Genomic DNA, 19046 nt, shown 5'->3' on the forward strand with positions numbered 1-19046 from the left:
CTCTTGTTTCCAAAGATGTCTCCTAGCCTGACTGGTGGCTCTAAAGATGCCTATTAACTGTAATTGCGTGCCAATATTTGTTTCGAGTTGCACTAAGACAGACTCATTTTCCAGTCTAAGGTTGCTTCCTGCCTTTGGTCCAGTGCTGGTAGGATAGCCTCCAGTGCCATACAATCCTAAAATTGGAATCTCTGCTTCACAAATGTGTGCAAGTGTTTAAACAATTTATGGAACAACAGGCCCAAATGATAGAAAACTTTGCTTGCCCGCTCTGCTTTTCAATATCTTTTTGAATATCCCAGTTATAAAGAAGGTTGCGCCAGCAGTACAATGAATTTTAGCAGAATAAGCTGAAGTGCTGCGACTACTGCAGGACCCCAAGTGACTGTGACCATGACATGTCCTGTAGACAGACCCACCTGTCCTCATGTCCAAAATTCAACTTGTGATGGAAAGGCTTCTGAAAAGTCCAAAAAGATAATGTGAAAGAGCGAAGAGCGGCGCCATATCACAGATGTGTGCCTGTGCCCGTGGGTCTGAAAGTGTCGAGACTTCAAACAAAGAGAGACGGCTGGTATTTGAGACGTTCATTTTATTGATGTTACAAAAGATTAATTGTTCATCACTCCAGCAAGTCATGCATTTCTTTCCTGCATATGACATATTTAAACAAGAAAGAAGGAAATGTTTGATGTACGAACTTCAAATCTGAATGTGTCATGGACGCCACGTCAAACCGAGCAGCAGTGAGGTACAAGATGTCATACTTCAGAGATGTCTCAAACCAGACTCTTCAAGATAAATACTTTGGTAGGAGTTCACCCCGTCGTTTTATTTTTTTTACTGCACTTATTTTAACTTCACCTGTTTGTTGTCTGGCACAAACCTTGTAATCGATATTTAACCCACTTCCGATTGTCCAAATGACTTGACATTTTGCACACTTACTCACATCTGGTGACAATACATGAATCAATAATCAGTTTCACTAATTGATCAATGAATCCATGTTAATTAAGAAATGAAATTTTCATATGAAGAATAGTTCAAGAATTCGCCAATAGATGGCACTAGTAACGGACAGAAATATTAAAGGAAGTGTTAAAATATTAATTACAAAATTATACTAAAACAAACCCAAGACTAAAAAGTGAAAAATAACTCTCTCATACATCACTCGTAAAAGAAAAGGTGGGCGCTTTTCATCAATCAACATTCAAAAAACACTTCTTAAAATCTTAGCAAAAGTGCCCACCTTTTATTTTGTGAGTGATGTATGAGAGAGTTATTTTTTACTTTTTAACTTAATATAAGCGTGGTTTTTAAAAAGCATTTTTTATGTTATATAAATCAACACTCCTTGTGTAATTAGGCTTGGCTTTATAAAGGGAAAGCCTCTCCCATCAATAATCATTAGTGCTTGTACCACTGCCACTTTCCTCGTCTTCCTCCTGTATATTGAACATTATGAACAGACGCTTCAGTCTGTGTGATAAGTCAGCAAAATAACATTACACAGCTCCGAGGTCAACATGAACGGGGTACAAAAGCAAATGGACCAAGGGATTTGATTAAGAGTCGCAGCTATGACAATAAATGCAATGCAGCGTCACGGACATGAACTCCTGTGTATCCCTAACAGAAGGGCTGCTCTCGACTTTGCAAAGAATTTGTTTAGCAGCGTCATTCAAAATGTCTAAGACTGCACTGGATTTAAACCAATTTAAATAAAAATACAGGGAGCCAACTACATAAACGCTTATATGCATAATAAAAAAGTCACCAGTTGTAAAATAGAAAATGTACACAAGTTTACCTGCCTTGATGGTCAAGCGGATTACAACTTCAAACAAACCAGAACTGCGTACCTGTCCATCACTATCTTTTATAACCATCAGCACTGGAGAATCCTGAGCGGCCATGGTGCGATACAGCGTCTTTATGCTCATCCCATGTTTTGCTGTACTGAATGCGAGTGTCCATGGATAGCCAATTGTTCTTGGGGGAAGATGTTTTGCAAGCTAAGAAAAAGCAAACATCACATAATCAGAAGACAGTTCAGCAGAGGAGTAAGTGACATTTGTATTACAACATCAAAAACACAAATCTCCTGTACAGCCTAACTGTGACTCATATCTCACACATGAACCGAGTGAGTGAACTGCGCAGGTTCGTCTTTATTCATCCATCCATCTCAAACTTGCTTAATTCAATTCATGGACTGCACAAAAAAGCAAACCACAACAAACCTCTTCAATGTACAATTCACACCACTGAAGTGCAGACCCTCATCAGCTTTTCGGGAAGTCTGCTACTATAAGCTGTAAACATCTGCAGGCTGGTGGGCAATCTGTGATGGCGGTTACAAAGAGATGACTTTGTAATGACTGACCCCTTACCCAGCCGGCAGCTACACTACCAAGACTTGTGGCCTGGATTAATTACTGAGATGAGCCTACATATACCAAGCCGTACCTCTAACAAATAATATTTTCCCCACAATCGACGGTTAAACACAAGCACACAAAAGCAGATATGGTGTATAAATATATTAAAGGAAACACAATAACAAAAACAATGATGCAAATACCCAACGTAGAAAAAATCTATCTATATGTATATCCCTCCACCAAAGCAGCGACGTGAAACACCATCTATACCATAACAAACCCTCCCTTACCCTCGTAACGTATAACAAACAACGTGAACTTGAGTCCAGGTATATTACTGTCCTGAATATGGATGACTGATTAAGAAAAAGTGGATGCGTTTGAATCTCCCGAATAAATGGAACAATCTCACCGTATTTCCTCGGCGTGTGGTGGATAAAGAAGTCCAACTCTGGGGTTTCTGGCGATGATTGAGCTGTCGTGAATCTGGCGGAATGAGAAACAAATGGGGTTCCAGCGCGATGTGAAAAATAGCAGGAAATGATGGTCGGTGGTTGTTAAATGAAATCTCCGTCTTTCTCCTTCCTCTTTCCCTCCTGATCGTTTAAATAGTAATGAACCGGATGTAACTGAATGTGAACAGGTGCTTTCCATCCTGGGGCTGCGGTCTCTCTCCCTCATCCGTCCACGACATTCACTGACATACACATCACGAACAGTAAACGGGACGATGGAAACAAACACGCACTCAGCACAGACATCGAATACACGATTACTATGTAGCCCCGCTACAACTTTATCCCAGGTGTAGTCTGGGAACAGACTTGTAGGGCAGGCTGAGCTACTTGTATTTATTCAGTAACCACTTTACCAGTAAAGTATGGTGAAGTGGTGCAAGAAGTTCACATTAATGGACAAACTAGAGCAGAAAATGGCTCTGTGCAGCTAGAGAGGGGCAGAGGTGGGTTTGGGACAGATCTGCTGCACCAAAAAAAAAAGGAGCGTGACATCGGGAACTACAGGCCTGTGCTGGAGATTGATGGAGACCCTCATCTACGTCAGAGAAGATGCAGGCCTCCAACATTCTTTGGCAACCTAAGCCAGCACATGGTGAACATGAGGCCTGGCAGGAGTATTCCAAATGTTCATCGAGAGTTGTCTTCAAAATAAACTCAGTATAACTTGTGCCTCCATCTTGTATGAATGGCGCTACTGTTACACGTTCATACATTTCTTTGCATGGGTAAGTGTACACTTTGAAACAATCCACACTACAGTAACAGAGTGTTATCTGTGTTTCTTAATGATCCACAATACCAGTTTGAATTTAATTCCTAGCCTTTGTTACTTCTGCAAATAAATAGATGGAGGAGGATTAAGACTCGTCAGTCAGACTCATGTTCTTTACATGTGATTGGTCGATGGGCCTTGGCCACATTCGGTCTGGGACAGCGTGTTCATGGGTCTCTTGGCTTAAAAGTGGAACAGCGTGAGACAAACTTTTATTTCAAGTTTTTAGTGTTTTATCCCCCATTGTAAACGATAATCTTCTGTAAAATGAATTTATGTTCAGTTGTACGAACAGTTTGGGCTTGTATGAAGAATAAACAGCAGCCCTAAAGTATCCGATAAAGATGCCTGACCACAAACATCACCCTAATTCTCAGGGCCACTCCAGAAATGACTGAGCGTCCTCTTCACCTCTTAACTAATACAATTCTGTCTCAGAACACTCAACTCTACTTATGCAAAATAAAGAGGCAAGTGCTGAAAAACTGCAGTACAAGATGGAACTTCAGCCTGGAAAAATGAAGACTGAAAACAGAAACTCTTCAGATGGCCTGCACAGAACAACAGGTTGGGAGAGCCAATCCTGCAATCAACCCTGAAGAAGTTTTCCCTGTAAGTTTGAGGATCTGCTTAAGATTAATGTCATACGCAGGATGAAGCAATTGCAGGTTATGGGCCTGCTCGATGGAGTAGAGTCACTTCTGGTGTTTATGAGATTCGAACTGGAAACCTTCTGAATGCCGGAGCAGATCCCTAGCCTCAGAGCCAATTCGCCAGGGCTTTCTTTATTCTTTATTTAAACTATTTAATTAAACTAAAATGTACTTCCTTTGAAGAGGATGATATACAGCTTTGCTATCAACTCTGTTGACTGACTGCTATGTCAAGGCCTGTACTTGTAAGCGGCTGATTAAATCGTAAATAAGGTCTGAAGGAAAACATCAAGTTTAAAAGATAAAGGCCCCCAAACTGAGGCAATGCGCCTCGAGACCTGAAGCAGGGCATTTGTGCGGGTCACCGTGTGCTGCCTTTGGGCACATCTCCCTATTTGTGCGGGTCACCGTGTGCTGCCTTTCACTTATGACTTACAGCGAGCTCTCAGATGGCAGTGACGGTGTATTCACCATATCCAGTTGCAAAGCACTTGCTAAAGCATCCAATTTCCGGTTTTTAAACAAACACTAACTCGTGGACTAAGACATGTCTAGGTAACAGGACACTTTTTATTTTTGAGCTGGGAAAAGATTGCTTTACACAATCTGACAAGGTGGCCGAGCTGGTAAGAGGTTGCCAGATACAAGAGGGACATCAGAGAAGAAACAGCCATCATGATGGCAGAGCAGAAGATGCATCAGCTGTTGTGGGAGTGAACATGGACTTTTTAAAATAATTTTAGTACAACATTAGTAAATAGATAGTTTGAAGGACAGACATCACAAAGCTCTTATGGAGCTGAAATGGATTTCTGATGGAAGGAAAACAACTAAATAACTGGCACCATACTGACGTGGATCCCCGACTATGCCTGATGTAGTGTCCTTATTCCAAAGTGCAACAATCTAAAGTAGGAATAGTGGTAATGAGATGGGCAGTGTAAATGGCTTCCTAACCAATAAAGTGGCTATATTCTTCGTCACACACTACAGGGGAAGTCTCAGCCCAGCAGTGTGCGTCATTTTCAGGCTGCTTTCCGTTCGGACAGTTCACACCTCTTGGTTGGAAAGCTGCAGAGTGCGCCTGGCCACATTTAGCACATTTCTAAAACCCTGCAGACCGGTGCCACGTGGCGTGTACCTGCACTTTCTTTGGTGACTCTTCGTATAGTTCTGCCATGATGCGGACTAGAAGTGAAATAAACAAGTCAGAAGAAAGAGGTACATTGCTGTTTAAATCATTCAAGAGCTGCTGGTAGTTAAGCAGTGCTGAGTGGCTTCAGGGGAGACTCGCTCGCAGATAGCCACAGCCACCACTAAACGCCTTTCGGATAATCAGGTTGAATTTTAATGAAATGCCTGTTAGTAAACAGCAGCTTTTATGTTGCTCTGTATAAAGATCAATAAACACAATGCATGAGACAGAAAGATGTCCTTTGTGCTTTGTGTCGAGCTCTTGAATGTTCAGTAAGTGCAGGTGACAACCTCATATGCACAAAGCTCTCCGAGTGTGGCATAAACAAATGGCATCGTTTAAGGGATGATGCAGGCATGATGCTGCACACCGCCATGTTGCTAATGTCTGTGTTAATGTCTATCCTGGCATTTCCAGGACTGCATGTTCAGTTTCAGTCGTAATGTTCTTTTGGCTTTAGATTTAAAGAACACACATGGAGGCACCCACATCGGTAACGGAGAGACTACGCGACCTTGGACTGCTACGGGGACAAAGTTCCACCATAGCAACAAGTAACTTAGATGCTGGTGGGAGAGGAAGTGGAAGTGTGGTAAGTGATCGAGAGTCCCCTGTGGGCTGAAGGCCAAGCCCACCCATCCAGCTCTCCTGTCAGTGCTACTGGCCAACGTACACTCTCTGGAAAAGAAGATGGACTATCTGAGACTCCAATTATCTTCTCAGAAACACGATCACAGAACAACAGCCCTGACTCAACTATTCAGCTGTGCGGACAGAGACGTCACTGCCCCCAGTAAGACACGCGGCGGGGGACTACAATGACTGGTGTGTCGATGCTATGGCACTTATTGCTCACCACAGCTGGAGTTTTTAAGTGGTGAAGTGTCGGCCGTTTTATCCGGCGAGAGAATTCTCCGCCATTATGGTTGTTACAGTGTTCATCTACCCAGTTTGAATGCCAATGAGGCGCTGTGCGAGCTGCAGAACGTCACCAGTAAGCAGGAAACGGCCCATCCCAACTGCTTTTTCATCATTGCTGGTGATTTCAACCATGCCAACGTCTAACCTGTAACACCAAAGTTTTACCAGCATGTGAACTTTGCCATAAGAGGTGACAATATGCTGGGCCTTTTTTACACAAACACTGAAGATTCTCACAAGGCTGTACCCCTGACCCCATTTGGGTTTCTCAGACCACCTATGTGTCATGCTGCTCCTAGCATGCAGGTCACTGCTGAAACCATCCAGGCCAGTACAAGGAACCATCAGAGTCTGGCCTGAAGGAGCCAAGTCAGCACTGCAGGTCTGCTGTGAATGTACGGACTGGAGTACGTTCAGGGAGGCAGCCACCTCTGCCCACCATATTAACTTAGAGGAATACACTGAACTGTGACTCGGAACACAGGAAAGAGCATTGATGATGTCACTATTGAAGAAACTATCATCACACGCGCCAACCAGAAGCCTTGGCTGACAGCTGAAGTCCATGCTCTGCTGAGAATACGAGATGCTGCCTTCATATCAGCACAGGATGAACTTTCCAAGTCTGTCAGCAAAGCTAAAAGTCGGTATACACAGAAGACAAACAACAACTTCTATGACTCGAAAGACCCCAGACGCATGTGGCAGAGAATCCGGGCCTTCACGGATTAGAAAACCTCACCACAGGCCTACAGCACGGACACTTGCCTCCCTGACATGCTCAACAACTTTTACACGTATTAAGGCTCAACACAACACGCAGGCATACAAGTCCACGCCCTACCCTGAGGAACAGGCTGTGGTCCCGACGGGCTTTAAAAAGACCACTATCATTCCAGTGCCAAAGAATCCAATGGTGACGTGTCCCAATGACTAGCGCCCTGTAGCACTGACTCCCCACCTCTCTGGACCCACTCCACTGATGATGCCATCTCCTACACCTTGCACGCTTTACCGTGTCACCTGAGCGCCAGGGATACATACGTCAGAATGCTGTTTGCCAATTTCAGCTCAGCGTTCACTACGATCATTCCCCAGCAGTTGGGTGAGAAACTCTCTCTGCTGGGCCTTGACACTCCTCTTTGTAATTGGATTCTGGACTTTTTGATCGAGAGGCCACAGTCACTGCACATTGGCAGCAAAACATCTAATACCATGAGGATGAGCACAGGTGCCCCCCAAGGCTGCGTACTGAGCCCACTATTGTTCATCCATGACTGCACCACCAAGTCTGAGTCCAACGTCATAGACAAGTTTGTGGATGATACAACCAAAGTGGCTCTCATCAGCAACGATGATGACACAGAGAGGAGGTTGAACATCTGGGGAGGTGGTGTGGTGAAGGTAATAAGAAGACGACAAAAGAGATGCTTGTCGATTTCAGAAGTCTGTTCACCACTGCTCATCAATGGCTCTGCTGTGGAGAGAGTCAGTAGCAACAACTTTCTTGGGGTTTATATTTCTGATGACCTCTCCTTGACAATGCACACCAACTCTCTTGTCAAAAGGCACAACGACGCCTCTCTTTTCATGTGGAGTCTGAAGCGAATCAGCTTACCACAAACCATTCTTACCATCTGTTAAAGAGGAACTGTGGAGAGCGTTCTGACAAACTGTAACAACTGTGTGGTTTGGGAAGAGCAAAGGCCACGAGCACAAGACTCTGCGGCATGCAGTGAGGACCGCTGAGAGGATCATTGGGGTCTCCCTGACCTCCATCCAGGACATCTTTCAGACACGCTGTCTACGACGAGCCTACGCCATTGTGACAGACGTCTCTCACCTGTTTGACCTCCTGCCACAGAATCAGGACCAGCACAGCCAGGTCCCAGAACAGCTTCTCTCCCCAAGCTCCTACCTGTCACCCAGTACCATATCACTGTAACATTCGCCCAGTTATGTATGGTCACTTTGCACTCTGCACTTTAATATGGATATCGAGCATTGCTCAACCTTTATTGTCCTGCGTCTTTAGTCTCGTTATATTGTATTGTTGCTTTGGTTTTTGGTAATCTTATGGTGCTTGTCAAATGGATGTCGTTTTGCCTAATCAGTCATATAATACCTATGTGGATGAGTGGAGTGGAGTACACGTCACACAGCACCTCTTGGTTTTGTGCCACATGCATTTTGCGACAACCATACTGCATACGTGATTAGTGTAAGAAAATCACAAAAAGCACTGCTGCAGATAACAACTTGCATACAAAATTAGGAAAAATGTCATGTATGTGCTCAGGTACAAGGGTGAGTCCTCTCAAAGACACCATTACGCGATACAAACACTTAGAGCCATGACAAGAAGGTACAATTCCTATTGCTCCGGAATCCAAAAAATTCTGAAACACATCTGGGCCTCTGAGGTTTCAGGTAAGGGCTTGAGAACGTGCATTAATATATTTGTATCTTTTGTAAAAATGTCTGGCCTGAAATGTCGGTGTCCTCTCTGGAGTATCTACATTGCCCTTTGAACTACTGTATGTCGCCTCATACAACTGTAAATGTTTGAATATATGTGTTAACTTTTTTAATGCTGCTCCTTTTGCTCCTTGTCCTTAGCCACAGCGAGGTCTTCAACTGAAGTCAACTGTTGGCTGTGCAGCCTGGCATTTCTTACTACACTGTGAGATAAAAGTACAAGTATCAGAGATGATCATCCCGACGTTAACTACTATTTCTCTCACATTTTACTTTAAAATGTGCTGCTTGCTGATGGACACACATATGAAAAAGAGACAGGTTTGCGATTCCTTTAGGAGGTCTTTGAAGTAAAAGTATTGTCAAACGTACAGGCGCTTTGTCAGTTCCCCCCTGGTCTTTTTACTTTTTTAAATTTACAGACGTGTTGCATGTTGACTGGCAAATGCAAGTAAGAATTTCACCGTACTCTGCACATCCTAGAACTGAAAATGCCCCGATGAAGCAAAACAACACTCCAAACTCGTGTAAGCCATTTAAGAATATAAGAAATCCGGCAAATTAGAGGAGACCGTTCAGTCCATTTGTCACTCATTTGTTTAGCCAATAGCTCAGCTGTCCCGATATCTCATCCAGGTTTCTGCTTCAACTTCACGACGTGGTAGTTTGGTTTTGATTCCCAGAACTCTTTGCATTAAGAAGTGCTTCCCGGCTTCAGTCCTATAGGCACTTCCTCTTAATTTCCACTGATGTCCTCGAGTACGGGATTCACCATTTAGTTGAAAGGACTTGGCTAAATTTACTTAACTGATGTCTTTGAGGATTTTGAAGGCCTTAAGTCAGGGGATGGACCTGGTTGCTCCTCTCTGTTATGTTCTTCTTGTACTGTGGTGATATAACCTAACATTTTATTTGCCTTTTTAATCGCTTGTACACTTTTCTTTGACGATAAGAATGCTGTGTCAAGGTAACCCCCTAAACCCTTCTCCTGCAGGACACTGTCTCCCATTTTGTATTCATTACTGACAAGCCTTCTGCACTTTTCAACAGTGTTTCAGTTTGAAGTTTTGGTCTGTGGCGAGGTGTTGGTTGTGAACCTGCGATCTCCGGCTTGGAGGCGAGCGCTTGCTGGCGTGAGCCTAACGGAGAGCTCCATCCATCAGCTGCGCTGAGCCCATCTCTGACCACCGTCTGGTCTCGGCCCCCACCTTCGGTGCACAGTGCCGTTATTACATATGATAACAAAGATAATTTCATACTGTAAATAAAAACAAGGCTTCATGAAGAGAATACAGTGCTAGTATTAAGGCAGCAATCTAAAGAAGACGCAGAAGCTGTTGTGACTTGTGTTGTAAGTCATATTCAGATCACAGCACAAAGGATAAAGACGACATCTGCTTATTCTTCGATGCACAGAAAACAAACAAAACACAGAACTGAGAACCTCAGATGGATCATGAGGTTCATGTTTTACATGTTAGGAAATGTATGATGTTAAAAACAAAAGCAACTAACACACACTCACACACACACACACACACACACACACACACACATATACATGTATGGACGTACCTTTTCAATCTGTTCTGGCAAAAGGAGGTCACTTGGTTCCGTTAGGTTTGGTTTTAACGTGTCCGGTTCCAAGTCAGTCTTGAGGGCAGGCCCATGCTTTGAGTTGAGGTCTTCTTTAGTTGTTATCTGACAAAACAAGTCAAGCAATCAGCGCTCCCCAAAATGATCAAATGAGACAAAAAGAGGATGGCATCTTGAAAGGAAACAAACATGGATGCACATCGCCGTCTATGAGCTGAGGGTCTCATGGAAATATCAGGCTGAATGTGATGCCCCCCAGCAGCGGAGTTTAAGGAGCACATGAGATAAAAGTCAAGAGAGGGCAGAAAAAATGTCAAGCTCATCTGTCCAACGGATTACAATGAGCTCAAGAATATTCTGTTTTGTTTTTTTAATTTAAGCAACATATAAAGTATTTAAACATGTTTAGCTATGGAAAATACAGAAAAACTTTCTTAACTTTGCTAACTTTAACAGTTTCAAAAAAGGTAGTTAATATTCGTATGCACCACAAAGCTAGCCTGGTACACACGTGTTTAATGTCAAGGAGAAACACAAGAAGTAACGGCAGTCTGTTAGTTGAAAATGACTTCTGCTGAAGAAAAGGCAGCCAGCCTGTGAATGAGGGGTTTGCACTAACGCAGATTTCATGGAAACCAATCAAGAGTTTTGCTGGGACAACCCATTTGAACTCAAAATTGAAACTAAAAGGCAAAGAAATTGGCTGCATTGTCTTCAGCAAGCACTCCGCCAAAAGGAAGCAAACAAAGAAATAAAAATAAAAAAAGAATGCCAGGGACCCTGCGCCAGCATCTCACCGGCTCAAATGGAAAGGAAATGTGAAAAGGTCTCGTCACCATCACAGTCGCAACTGTAATGTGAGCTCAGTTTGTGAAGCGTCACTGGAGAGGGAGACAGAAAATTCCTCATTTTTTGAGAAAGACACCAAGCAGACACATTCCAAAATGGGCTTTAACCCTCAGAATGACATGTCAAGCAGCAAGTGCAGCTTAATGTGCTGTTGAAATATCGAAAAGCGAAACCACAAATTTCAAATTAAAAAAAAAAAAGTGGGACAGTCAAAGTTTTGCTCGGGTTAAAATAATCTTAAACCAGAGTGGCAGACCACGGCCAGATATTACATTTTTGGGTAAATGAAGGAATTTTCTGTGCAATTCAGAGTGAATCCACCAGTGACAAACCCACAGAGCGAGGACCCCCACTCTACAGTTGAGGAGAGACATTCTAACATCTGCAGGACGGCTTTAACTATGGAAGGGGGCACCTTGAGACGTTTGCAGAGCAAGCGCAGTTCTTCAGTATTTAGAGCATCGATCCTGCGGTGGTACTCGGCCACTGATACTACCTGAATGCAGAGACAGGAAGAGAATATAATTCTGCTGACGGCGGGGAAAAAAACAGGGAAGAGCGAAAGAAACAGCACTTAACATGAAGGACTGCAAATTTATGGAGAATTTCAGACCAAAAAAATGTTAAATCCCTTTGGTTACGCTAGTCAGGCCGCAGACACAAAAGGCATTGCACTAAGCTGTGGTGGTCTTCAGGAAATAGCGCCAGGTGAGACCGTAGAGGGACAGTCAGGGCAGGACAGCAGAAACGTGTTTGTTACACACAAAGAGGAAGACAGCACTTGAAAGTCGGAACGCTCAACTGTCACAGCCTAACAAACATTCACAGGGTGAGACACAGAAACAGGACTCGTCACAACGGCCAACAACGTGAGGGGCCTTCTCACGCAGGTAAGCCAGGACATCGATAAACAGTACGGCTCTGCACCATTCTAATTCTCGACTACAACACCAACTCTCAAATCATTCACATCTGGGCTTTTACAGGCCACTCAAAAAAGACAATAAAAAGACAATTCCCCAAAGCGGCCACAGTCTGCATGCAGTACTTCGACTAATTCACGTTTTAAAAGACCTCCAGGATGGTCATTCAAACGCAAGTCTACAAAGGAGGACCCACTATCGTGAGCACAGGGTGGGCAGTCAGCAAAGGACCCCCGGGTTTGATGGGCACAAAAGCTAGCATCCCTCATAGTTGCCAGCCTAGTAAAAAAGCACGAAGGTAGGTAGCTTAGCTTCATGAACAGAGTTAACCGCCATCTTCTTCTTCTTATTACATCTTTGACTTTTTACATTTGACCTCTAAAAGCAACAACCAAAAAAACAAGCACGTGAATATAAAATGTTATAGAGATGCTTGTGAACGTCCACGGTGCTCTCGTCTGTAATGTCTTCATGTACGTATCCGCTTGTGATGCGAATGTCAAAGCGGGCCATGAAACACAAGATGGTGATTTACTAAACAGCCTTACATTGTTTGGTGTGTCCACAGCATCTGGGAGAAAACAGACTCAGCCTGCCGCTCCGGACCTGAAGGTTCACAAGACTGCCAGTCCTGCACCAGTCCACCTCTCATGGGAATAACGGAATCGCTCACCTCGCTGTCACGTCACAAACTGGTATAAACAGACACTGATCGTCCAGAATGTCTCTAATTATATACACAAAGAAAGAGCCCCCTGAGCCCAAAAATGCATAAATCCCAGGCCACGGGACAGAGCTGGCACTTCGTCACCTCGGCACCCACATGGCACAGGAGAAATGGCCTTTGCTCGCCTGATTCTGGGGTGGAGGATTGAAGCTGCAGCTCATCCCCGGCACACGGCGCATGACTCACATGTAACTGCACGAGTACGCTGAGTGGACACTGAAATGACAAAGCCATTGTAACATGCAGGAGCCCAGGGCCATCGTGGAGCTGTGGGCAAACGACAAAGCGAATCAGTTTACCACGGACACGAACACGGGGGTCCGCACTACAATCCTGCGCTAACAATCGCTATGTGGCTCACTACGGCAGCTTTTAACGCCTTTCTAACATATCTGCATGGAGAAAGCCACTGGAAAAGATCTCGTCGCACACTGAAAGTTACCTTTCTGCTTTTAAAAGTATAAACATGTTCTCATATCGACATCTATTAAGCTTTGGCTTTAAATGTTGGAATAATCTATGAATTCTGATTAAAAGCTGGACGAAGCACAAATGTTGGCTTGAATAATGAAGGCCCCATCAACGACTACATGTCACGTTAGAACACCACGTATGACACAACCTGCTGCACATCAGAAACGTCGCCGGCAGTAGCGGCTGTGGCATACGAAGTAAAATAAAATAAAAAATAAAAAACACCTCTCACCCATGGGTTGCTGAGGACCCTCCAAAACTGTACAAAACTCCTGAAAAAATACCCAGCAGCCTCAGCCGTTCTACCTGCGTTCGTCAGTTAAAGTTCCCAGTGTGAGGTAACTAATGGCGTCAGTGCCTCGCAGCCCAGAGTAAGAAGCAGCAAAGGACAGAAATTCAGATCCACACATTGAGGAACACGGGAGCAGCCACACTGGGAGAAACTGCTAAGTACACGAACGAGACGGCAAGCGTGGCGTCAACTATTTCACTTCCGTGATGGAGATCACTGGGCTGGCAGGCTTCCACAACACACTGCAGGTGCCTTTATGAAGAAATTCAGTTCACTCTGAAAGCCTCTTTAAAAAATAAAAATAAAGTCTTCAGCGCATTGGGAATGGACCCAGAAATGGAGACGCATTCCTGGCCAAAATGCGGGGGGCTTTCTGGTACCATTTCATTGGGAATGAGAAGCTCAAACACCGTGGAAACAGATCCTTTCAATCGTATCGCTCACAGCCCACAAGCAACTTTACAGAACAATTGTGATGACCACAGTCTGTGCCGCCTAACAAGCTCACCGATCCGATTCACCTGAATTGTCCAAACCAACATGGAGTCGAGATTCCCCTGTCCACCACACTACTTGGTCACTAATGCCATGTGCCTCTGGTGCTTAGCCTTCTTGACCACCTCTGCCCTGCCAGGGCCTCCTCAAGAGGTGTACTTTCAGGTTACAGACCCCCTTATAATTGTGTCTTTACATCTGACATTTCTCCTTCCTGTGTGTGTCACGGACATTCAGCTTCATCTGCCCAAGCCTGTCCGCTCTCCAGGTCCCTCTGTAAAGATTCACCGGAGGCTCCCTTCTCTGCCATTCCTTCTAGGTTGGCTCCATCGTCAGCTTATCAGTACATTTAAACAGCAGCGGCCCCAGCACGGACCCTGAGGGACACCTGCCTCATTCTGATAAGCCTCTGCTCCTGGTGTTTAGTTGTATTTATTTTTTCTGTAAATTACATTTGTCTTTAATGTGGTGCTCAGTTTTATTAATTAGAAGCACACAGTAAATCCATCCACGTAACAAGACGCAGACACGCGCGGGCTGCCCAAAAGTTCAAGTCTCCTGAGCTTCTCCTTCTTATTAAAATGAAAGCACACACCAGTGCCCCTCACATCATGTGACCTTTCACTCCCCCAGTGCTTGTCTGCTATTGCTGCCTTATCTCTCCCAAGCACAGGGTAACTAAGGTGAACGTCTCGTCAGTGTTTACGCACACAAACGTCCAACGGCCATATTCTTGATAGCCCTGACAAAGTAGCAGGGGCACAGCTAAGCCTGCGCAGACCCCCAGACGGACTTCTTAAACTTTAAAAAGGGATCGAGTAAAAACAAGCACAGTACTTTATTGAGGGACATGATTATGTGAGAATTTCAAGGGTCACACAGTCACACCAATCTCTCATATTCATCTGCACTGAACTTACTCAAAAAGACACAAGAAAAAGAGGACCCTAAAACCTAAAACTTTACTTTACACTCTGAACACAATAAATACGGGAATAAATAAACAACCAGGTCGGCTTGACAAGTTCCATTTTTGTCTAAACACTTAATGTCACTTTAGTGATATTTTATATTTTTTAATTCTAGTAGCTTGTCCATCCAATGAAACATACTGAAAATAAAATGAGCTGTACTGGACATTTTGGAATTTAATCTGAAAATCTGCACACCTTCTGAAATCAAAGAAATGACATTTTAGTCCTCAAATTCACAGCAAACATTAAAATGCAAGAATGATTAATAAACAAGTGGCAGACGTGCAGCAGGCAACAGAGAAAATAATTATTTAAAAAAAAAAAAAACAGAAATGTACTTCATTTTGTGTCCATAAATAAAAACTGATAAACTCGAGTGAAGCCGTAACTGGTGAGGAGCAGATGTGTGTGAGTGGACCACGGGGTCTTCAAACGCCCCACACTAGGCCAGTTCTGGAGGCACTGTATCTCCTCAACTCTTACTAGTTGCACTTTGACTCGGTGACTACAGAGCCCTGAACAGAACCTCACACTCCCTCACACACTCGCACAGTGAAGACCAGGAGAAAATGAAAGGCACACTTTCTTTTTAGTTACATATTACATCGGGTGATAGAAGCAGTACGTGAAACAACAAGTAAAAACATCATAAGCGAGATCAGGGACACGGGCAGAGACCACCCAGGACCAAACACGGGCACACAAGCCATCTGAGCTAAAGAAGACCTCCTGTGACCTGGAAGGCTTGTGCTGCTTTTGGCTGAAAGGCACTGCCATCGTTTCACTGTTAAAACACAAGCGGCATCTGAGAGAAGCCCGGGCACAGCACTAATAAGACATGACAATCTGGGAGAGTGAGTTGTAATAAAGTGTCAAAGAGTAATGTGCATCTTCTAGCTCGGTTATGGACAAGGACGCCGATGGGCGTCAGCAGAGCCCTCAGGAAACGTTACTGGGACCAGTGGACACACAGTAAGGTGACACGTTAAGGACATTACTGTGAGAGAGAAAAAAAAAAGAACAAGACACGGCCCACACGCCACTCTCTGTGTAACCGCGTCCGGTACCCACCATGCTCTGTCTGTCCACGAGTTGTGGTTTTCTGGCTGCGTGGGTCTCAAACTAAAGTATTTTAAAAATTGTACAAATAATAAGACAACATAAGAGGGGAAATACGGAATTCCATTTGCATCAAAAAAATAAAAAAGCCATCATGACACACATACATACATACATACATAAATAAATAAATGCAAAAGTGAGGCAATACTTAGAGGTAACAAGGCCACCATGAAAAAAGAGGCCTTCTGAAATGGCAACTTAGTCCCACTAGTAAATAAAAAGTCTTTAAAAATAAAGCCTTCTTAGAAGAGAAGCAAATGATTTCATTGAACTAAAGAGGCAACTCAAACGATGAAATTGCATTTCATAAATGTTGCCCACCCTGTATTTATTGGCGCCTTTTTACCAATTAAATGTTTCTCTATATAAACCACTGCACTTTTTCGTGGGTTTATTTCATTACTACTTTTTTTTCTTTAACTTGGCACAAATGATATTCCATAAGAGGTTGAGACAATGGTCTTTAAACCAGCTGGTATCTGATTCAAGCCCCTTCCGCAAGTTCCATAATCTACCACGACTCTGCATTTTAAAGTGCCTTTAGGAGGGGCAACAACCAAACTGTGGGTCAGCAATACATGCATTAACTGAAGATGATCCGCAGCCACACTATTTTAAATACGTTCAGCACAAGTGATGGCCACTTAATAACTGGTAAAGGCAGACCTTAATGGTGGGAGTGGGTGGGCACACGCTTACTTACTCATTTATTAAGTCAGGAGCTCCTATGGCTGGAGTAGCTCAGCAAGGCCACACGTGGTCAATGCCAATGAAGAGTTCAATCAGATTGGTCTTGCGCCACCCTATACCAATACTGTTAAAACTAAAATGGTTGTAAACATCTGAAAGTCGGGCTAAAGCAGTTTGTGAACATACTGTGCTGCCCTCGTGACTAAGTCAGGTTGTTGGTTTATTTCTTTCTGCACATTTAAATGCAAAATACATCGACAGCCGCCCAGATAGTCGGAAATTGTGCCTGCTTGTGCCCAGCACCGACGTGTGATCCTGCATAATGAAACTTAACTGTGTCAAGCGGAGCATTCCTACATTTAAGACACAAATGGTGAGGATCCGCGGCGCTTCTCTTTAGCATTCAGTTCAGCATCTGTTTTTTAAGCTCTACTAAATAAATCTTAAATACGAAACTACTACGTTATTCTCATTTAAATAAGTACACTGACAAAAGAACGCCAGGAACTGAATGTGTGCCCCCTGGCGAGCCGGCCGTCTTTCCACATTCAAGCGCACTGCCGGGGACACTCGAGGACACAAGGCGTTCGCTCTGAACGTTTTTCGGGTCGCCACACAAACAGCACACGCGAGCCATGCGGTGAACTTTCCCTCCTAACTGCAATCAATGGGACAAAATCCAATGACTGAGCGAAACGCACACACATCGGTGCAAAAACAAGAATAGCGCATTACCAAGTTGTACTTGTACTTTGGCGTCAGGTGCTGCTCTTCTTTCAGGCGACTAGATGAAAACATCTCCTATTCGGCAAGGTGAAATAAAAGGTTACGTGCGACATTCACGGCACACAATTAATTCTGATCAATAAGGACAAATCAATCCGCTCTGCTCTGCTGTGCTGTGCTGTCCAACCTGAGGTAACGAGGCACCAACTTGTCAACAGCCGCCTCGCCTTCCTCGCGGCGGACAGCCCGTCATTCAAGCCAAGCGGCCAATCACAAAGCGATATTTTACGAGCAACCAATGGGACTTGCCGCCGGAGGCGGGATTTCCCCATCACCAGGTTCGGTTGCTCAAAGCCTCGGCATTTGACGGATTTCGATTGAACGGCAGGGAGCCGCCGGAGCGCCAGGCGAGTGGACAGCCCGACGGAAGTCCGCGCACAGCTGACCCGCAGAAGACACGACACGGAAAGTGCCCCGGTGCTAAAACAAGGAGCGGGTAGACGTCTGAATGTGAGAAAACAAGCAAGCTGGCGCAAACCTTCGAGTTCTTCTCTCGCACTTTTTGATTTATACCGTCCGACGGCAATCACCTTTTTAAGTGACTTTTCAAGTCTTCTTGAGCACCAGCTGATTTAATAATCGAAGCCGACCGTTCGTGTGGATACAAGCGGACTTATTTACATGGCAATTCGGGGGCTGAGATCCGCCCCTGTTCTTGATTGCACATCTCTACAGACCGCCCGGGGTGGTCACTAAGTGCCAATGGCGGTTTAGAATCCAAACGTCTTAGCTTAACTAACTTAATGTAAGCGAGGAAGTTGTTTATGCAGCTCTTATTTATCAAATATTTTATAATTCTATTGTAGCGTGTTTTGTTGTATGCATTTAACGTAACGATTTTTTATTTATAACGTCATGTACATTTATTATTGACCTTTATATTCCCCCTAAATGCAAAGTCTTGGAATTTAGTACCTAAGCATTTCACTACAAACGGCACTATGTGTATAATCTGTACGCGACAAATACAATTTGACTTCAGGTGACATGGCCAAGGAGGCAGGGGTCCACAATTATGTTCCCAGAGGGCCACAGTGGCTGGCTAAAGGTTTTCACTTGGTTGCACTTCTTAAATAGCGTTGATAAAGCACTATTTTTGAGATTAATTTTAGTTACTTCACGTGCTATGATTCAAACAGCTGCATTTAAGTTTTAATCGTTTCCCATTTTTCTAAACCAGCCAACAGCTAT

The 19046-nt window shown here is 44.0% G+C and overlaps 1 protein-coding gene across 8 annotated transcripts in view; it reads right to left on the bottom strand.

Annotated features, from left to right (window-relative positions):
- Nucleotides 1–19046, bottom strand: part of oxr1a (oxidation resistance 1a) — a 144045-nt gene that overhangs the window by 6973 nt on the left and 118026 nt on the right. For 5 of the 8 annotated variants that reach the window (XM_028790930.2, XM_028790929.2, XM_051936173.1 and 2 more), the window contains 3 exons: nt 11788–11868; nt 10503–10628; nt 1869–2021 (listed from right to left, as the gene is read on the bottom strand). In XM_028790930.2, the coding sequence (XP_028646763.2) occupies nt 1869–2021; nt 10503–10628; nt 11788–11868 (360 nt within the window). Of the gene's footprint in view, nt 1–1868; nt 2022–10502; nt 10629–11787; nt 11869–17804; nt 18269–19046 lie in introns of those variants that run through there. The other 3 variants (XM_028790932.2, XM_028790931.2, XM_051936176.1) reach the window with 2 other exon arrangements.

The sequence above is a fragment of the Erpetoichthys calabaricus genome, chromosome 13 (assembly GCF_900747795.2).
Source record: "Erpetoichthys calabaricus chromosome 13, fErpCal1.3, whole genome shotgun sequence".
NCBI lineage: Eukaryota > Metazoa > Chordata > Cladistia > Polypteriformes > Polypteridae > Erpetoichthys > Erpetoichthys calabaricus.